Here is a 6843-nt window from a genome sequence, read left to right on the forward strand (position 1 = left end):
CGTGCGCGCAGCTCCGCGGGCCGAGCCCGCCGGGAAGCTGACAGCGCCAATCACAGGTACCGAGACATGATCCCGGTCCGCAGCTGCAGAGAGCGGGTTATGTCTCAGTGCCTGCGATTGGCGCTGTCAGCTTCCCGGCGGGCTCGGCACGTGGAGCTGCGAACACGCCCGAGCCCATCACTACTCCTCGTCCCCTTCGCCTCCAGCTGGAAACTTTCAATAGTTCAGCAGACTCCAATGAACGGTCCCCTCCGGACTGGTTTCCAGACATGAGTGAAATGAGGACTTTTCCCGTGGAGGAGGAGGGAGCTCCTGGAAGTTGGCCTGTACACTAGGGATGCACTGATACCGATACTAGTATTGGTGCCGATACCGAGTATTAGGGTGAGTACTCGTACTCGTCCAAATGCTCCGATACCAAGCACGAGTACTTCCTGTATCAGGAAGCCGGGCAGCACCGTCATTACAAATGCCAGGCAGATTGGACGGTTTACTGCCGCAATACCGCCCGGGCGGTCCCACGCAATCGCGGTTGAAAACACTGTGCTGTGCGTGTCGCGAAAAAAAGGTACATGTACCTTTTTTCAGCGATTGCCATGCATATGTAACCCCATACATGTGGACGCAACCGCTGTATGCAACCGCACATGATCGCGCGTCCCGGGATTGGCCAAGTCTGCACCAACCCTAAAAGGGTAAATTCACTTTCCCAAGTAATTTGGGAAAACGGAATTACCCGCACAAATCTCCCTCCCGCTATACTTACCTTTCGGCGAACGGTCCTTCCCGTCCACCAGTCCGGGTGTACTATCTGTACCTGTTCCGTATATTGTGAATTTCGCTCGCAAATTGCAAGCACTCATTAGTCAACGCGGCCACCTGACGACGCTGACCAATGAGAAGTGCTTCTTAGCACTGCTAAATACGGTTATGGCTAAAATTATTTTTTTGCATCAGGACAAGTAGATTGTTACGAGGGATAAGTAGATCGGGCCCCCGCTTTAGTCCTTGGACAAGTAGTTTTTTTCTAAAATTTCCACACCCCTGTAGGAGGACCTGGAGAAAATAGGGGGAGGGGCAACTATATGGCAGATGAGGTTTAATGTGGATAAATGCAAAGTAATGCACTTTGGAGTTAAAAATAGGCAAATGGGTTATACCATTATGGGGGTGCCGCTAGGTAGGTCGGAAACGGAGAAGAATTTGGGGGTCATTGTAGACCACAGGCTGAAGAATAACTCGCAGTGCCAGGCTGCTGTAAGCAAAGCTAGCAGGGTCCTCTCCTGTATTATGAAGGGGATGTATTGCAGGGACAAGTCTATAATTTTGCCACTTTACACATCACTGGTTCGGCCTCACCTGGAGTACGCGGTCCAGTTTTGGTCACCAGTACACAGAAAGGACGTCCTTGAGCTGGAAAGAGTCCAGAGGAGGGCAACCAAACTTATTAAGGGGAAAAATTATAAAATAAAAGTAAAAATAAATAACTAATTAAAAATGTAACTAAACACAAATGTAAAAAATAAAAAGGTGATAATTAAAAATAATAACATTAAATTAAAATTAAAAGTTTTTACAAAGTAAATAAAAATTTAAAACATGAAAACCAGCCCCACTGCCCCCATCATCTGCATGCGAATAAACGTGCAGTGTTTTTAACCGCGATCATGTGCAACCGCACAGGCAGGGTGGTATTGCAGCGGCAAACCACGCAATCTGCCTGGCACGACCGGGGTGCCAATAGAAAATAATGGCACTGCCAGCGCGATCGGCGGTGTTGTGCCATCCGTGACTGCACGGTCATTGTGCACGAATCTGAGCGGATGACCGGGCAGTCACAGATCGCACACCACCGCCGATCGCGCTGGCAGTGCCATTATTTTCTATTGGCACCCCGGTCGTGCCAGGCAGATTGCACGGTTTACTGCCGCAATACCGCCCGGGCGGTCCCACGCAATCGCGGTTGAAAACACTGTGCGGTGCGTGTTGCGAAAAAAGGTACATGTACCTTTTTTCAGCGATTGCCATGCAGATGTAACCCCATACATGTGGACGCAACCGCTGTATGCAACTGCACATGATCGCGCGTCCCGGGATTGGCCAAGTCTGCACCAACCCTAAAGGGTATATTCACTTTCCCAAGTAATTTTGGAAAATGGAATTACCCGCACAAATCTCCCTCCCACTATACTTACCTTTCGGCGAACGGTCCTTCCCGTCCACCAGTACGGGTGTACTATCTGTACCTGTTCCGTATATTGTGAATTTCGCTCGCAAATTGCAAGCACTCATTAGTCAACGCGGCCACCTGACGACGCTGACCAATGAGAAGTGCTTCTTAGCACTGCTAAATACGGTTATGGCTAAAATTATTTTTTTGCATCAGGACAAGTAGATTGTTACGAGGGATAAGTAGATCGGGCCCCCGCTTTAGTCCTTGGACAAGTAGTTTTTTTCTAAAATTTCCACACCCCTGTAGGAGGACCTGGAGAAAATAGGGGGAGGGGCAACTATATGGCAGATGAGGTTTAATGTGGATAAATGCAAAGTAATGCACTTTGGAGTTAAAAATAGGCAAATGGGTTATACCATTATGGGGGTGCCGCTAGGTAGGTCGGAAACGGAGAAGAATTTGGGGGTCATTGTAGACCACAGGCTGAAGAATAACTCGCAGTGCCAGGCTGCTGTAAGCAAAGCTAGCAGGGTCCTCTCCTGTATTATGAAGGGGATGTATTGCAGGGACAAGTCTATAATTTTGCCACTTTACACATCACTGGTTCGGCCTCACCTGGAGTACGCGGTCCAGTTTTGGTCACCAGTACACAGAAAGGACGTCCTTGAGCTGGAAAGAGTCCAGAGGAGGGCAACCAAACTTATTAAGGGGATGGAGGACCAGAGCTACGAGACGAGGCTACTAAATCTAAATATGTTCACGCTGGAGGTGCGGAGATTAAGGGGGGACATGATTTTCATGTACAAGATGTTCAATGGTGACAGCAACATCAGCAACAAACTTTACGGTAAACTCCAAAACAAAGACTAGAGGCCGCCACCTAAAACTGGTGGAGAAAAGTTGTCAGCACAAGGGGCGAAGGGGGTTCTTCTCAGTTAGAGCGGTCAGGGTCTGGAACTCGCTGCCACAGGCTGTGATCTCAGCTAAGAGTGTGGAATCATTCAAGGCGCTTTCGGACGATTTCCTGAGGGACCGGAACATACAGGGGGGACAGGTGACACGCAGGGGGGACAGGTACGGCTAAGAATAAGATCACGCATGGACTCACACACGCAATAGGTTGGACTTGATGGACTTACATCTTCATTCAACCTCCAATACTATGTAACTGATGAGTAGAGGGTGTGAATACTTATGTACAGGTGACATCTCAGAATAATTTCCCAGACATTTCTAACATTCTGTTGTCACTTTGTCATTACGGGGTTCGGGGTGCAGATTAATGAGGAACAACTTCTCCGGCTGCACCATGTGAGGGGGGCGAATACTTCCTGAATGCTCTGTATATAGGTCGGCGTAGGCGGGCTCAGCAGCACATCTTTGGAGATGATAAATGCGGTCAAACGACAGAAAGATCTCGCACCGAGTTCCTCAAATCCAGAGAACATTCAGTGAGGGGAACCGAGGGACGTGGAAAGCCCCTCAGCCCAAATCTACGGGGGAACTGAATAAAACAATTTGGAAATGATCCGCTTCCTATTGCCGTCCCCCGTGACCCTCCACCCCCCGGATTACATGTCACCAGAGGCTGGAGAAGTCCATTCATCAATCCCAAAGGTTCACAGAGACCCGGTGCGGCCATTATAGGTCTGCCAGTCACTGGACCTCCACCCTTTGGGAGATGATGGGGGTCGTAGGAGAATCGGGGAGCAGTTTTTAAAGCCACATCTTCATCCACTACAACCACACTCCTAAGAGGACATTTGCTTCATCCCCCCCAGCAACATATACAAACATTTACTTTACTCCACCGTCCTACCAATCAGCCACCAGGAGCAAAGATTATAACCTGTACTTCTGGGTATGGGGGAGAGGTGATTGGCTCAGGGCTGTCACATGGGTGCCGAGTAGACATGTGCGATTCGTTTCGTTCCGAATCGAAATTCGGACGAATTTTGGGAAATTCGGACATTCGGATGTATCCGAATTCCAGACATAACGAATGCAAACGAATCCGAATTTCCATTTCCGAAATTCAGTACGAACGTTCGTTTCTTATTCGTTTCGTTCGTTGGAGCAAAGTGACATTAGAGAAGGAGAAAAATATTTTTCCCCCTCAAATGTCACTTTTGCTGCAAACGAACGAAACGAATAAGAATAGAAAACGAAACGAACGTTCGTACTAACGCTACCGAATTTCGTCCGAATTCTGAATCGACTTTCACACCCGAATCCTGAAAAACGAAATAACACAAATCCGAATTTAAAACGAAACGATTTTTTTGGCAGTGCACATGTCTAGTGCCGAGTCCTAATGTGGCTGGAGCTAAATCGGGACAGCTGAACGTAGCTAGAGCCTGCATACCCACTTTGTGGAGACAAACCCGCTCTCCCTCCATAACTATGTGGATGAGGAGGAGATTAGACTGATGGAGGATCTAACCTCCGGCTTACGGGAGTCGCAGTCCAGACATGTGGCTACATGGGGAACCTGGGTCCAATTCAGGGGCTCGGATGCTTTCGCCACAGTGTGCAGAGAGGACGCGGGAGACTGAGGTGCTGCCCGACCATGCCACCCAATTAGTGGTGGATATGTGGCACTGGGGATGATAGGGCTGGGGGTCGCCGGGGAGCGGGACTGCAATCTTTACTTTCATTTCTGCTCTTTCTACGTTTCTTTTTGCTTTAGGTTTGCGAGTCAGTGTTTGTCTCTGTCTGCCTAGTATGTGATGAAGGGGAGTGACCGTGTTCGGGCTGGTCTCCCATTTAGTGGGGCTGTACCCGACCACCCGCCCCAACTTAGTGTTCCCTTCTTATTTTGTTGTGTGTGTTATGTTGGTTTCTTTTTGTTCACCATAAAATGCCTTAAGGGCGGGGACAAATATAATGACCTGAACCGATCTTACAACCTGTTATCGAGTTTTATACTATATGCCTCACTGTTTGTTATTTACACATTTTGTGAGACCATGTGGCCTCAAAAAAGGAGAATACAGGATCAGTGACTGCAGCTGATTGGCGGTTTGTTGAGCCGGGTAGTGCCGGCAGGGGTGCCCACAGGCCGAATTTTACCCGAATCCCTGGACCTGGCTGAAATTTGAGCTATGTACGACCAAGCTTTACATACACTTCCCCCCTCCCCCACCGTCAGCCAGCGCTGTACCTTGTGGGTGTACTAAAGGGCTGTTGGAACACATCCTCCAGCTTCTCCAGGACTTCGTCCGTCCCCAGCGGAATCAAACTGCCGTACGTTTGGAGGAACTGGTCCAGAATACCTGCCGGGCAGAGCAGAGGCCGTCATGCACAGAGGGAAGTCGGCGTTTGCATGTCAATTAAAGTTGAACTACGCTCCAAAACCAAACTTAGAATGCAGCAGAAGACGTGTGGTGACTTCCACCGACATCAACCGCCACCGGGAGCTCCATGACGACACATGGCACCATGGAATTATTATCATTATACAGGATTTATAGAGCGCCAACAGTGTGCGCAGCGCTGTACAATATAAGGAAGACATTACAGTCACAATACAATTCAAGACAAGATGTAAGGAGGGCCCTGCCCCTGAGGGCTTACAATCTAAAAGGGGAGGGGCCAGTGATACATGAGGAGGTAGCTGTGTGGGGATGAATTGTTTGAGAACGTGATGGTTGAGTGGTCAGGTTGAGGTGGGATCGGCTTCCCTGAAGAGACGAGTCTTAAAGGAGTGTATGAGTAGTTTTGCGGAATGACGGCGGTATACGGCTATACTCTGGGAGATACCACAGCACTCATTATGGGGGGTGGAGTCATCCAGTACAGAACATGGCACCTCTGCATGCAGCAAAGATTAAAGGGGGCGCTTACTTTGTACGCACGCCACATGCTCTTCCGTCAGGGCCGGGACGTCCTTCTCTAGGGTCGGAGTGAAGTCATCCTGTTGGTGGGGCCCGTTGGGAGCCAGGCCGCCTTCATTCCCGATACTGCACACGTTGGTGATGAGGATGTGTTCGGGATCCGCTGGTAGTGGAGAGAAGCCGTTGGGGATCCTGTGAGCGGGAGCTGAAGGAGAAAGTATAAGTGAGGTGCGGGATTCTGGGAAATGGGTGCGAGGATATCGGGGGGCGTAGGTGTCCTCACCTGTCTCCTCCGCCTCCGCTATGTGAAAAACTTCCGTCTCCCCCTCCAGTAGAAGGGCAATGTGACTGTCCGCTTGTAGAGGCGTAGGTACAGGGAGCGTAAAATGCGCAGCCGCACCTTTCGCCCTCTGCGCTGTCTGCTGGGCGGCTGCCGGCATGATTTGCGGAACTGCGACTCCTCTTCTTCCTCTTCCTCCCAGCCATTGTCCTCCTTGAGTGGGAAGAGCTTGCCATGTTTACCCGGGGGCAACAGGTGGCCAGAAAAGGGGGGAAGGTGGCGCTGGACGGGGGTGTGCCTCATCGCGGCAATAGGCGAGCACTCTGCGGAGATTCACCAACGCTGTGAATGTCATTTTCACCTTCGGTGAACTCTGCGGAGCGATCAATTCTCATATACACAACACATCCAGACACAATGTACATATCATGGAGGGCTCACTGATGGTATTATGGGGTGCAGTATGATCAGAGAGGTGGATAATAAGGGGTGCGCAGTAGTACAGGAGCAATCTATATATACATAGTGGGGTGCAGCAGGAGGGATGTATACGA

General features: G+C 49.9%; 1 protein-coding gene across 1 annotated transcript in view; it reads right to left on the minus strand.

Annotated features, from left to right (window-relative positions):
• Positions 1–6537, minus strand: part of LOC108801210 (sentrin-specific protease 3-like) — a 9040-nt gene extending 2503 nt beyond the window's left edge. The window contains exons 1-3 of the mRNA XM_018573142.1: positions 6293–6537; positions 6020–6214; positions 5337–5448 (exon numbers count right to left, since the gene is read on the minus strand). Of these exons, the coding sequence (XP_018428644.1) occupies positions 5337–5448; positions 6020–6214; positions 6293–6449 (464 nt within the window). The 5' untranslated portion in view covers positions 6450–6537. The remainder of the gene's footprint in view (positions 1–5336; positions 5449–6019; positions 6215–6292) is intronic.
• Between the last annotated feature and the right edge of the window lie 306 nt (positions 6538–6843).

Source organism: Nanorana parkeri, unplaced genomic scaffold (genome assembly GCF_000935625.1).
Source record: "Nanorana parkeri isolate BGI_ZX_2015 unplaced genomic scaffold, ASM93562v1 scaffold2252, whole genome shotgun sequence".
Classification (NCBI taxonomy): Eukaryota; Metazoa; Chordata; class Amphibia; order Anura; family Dicroglossidae; genus Nanorana; species Nanorana parkeri.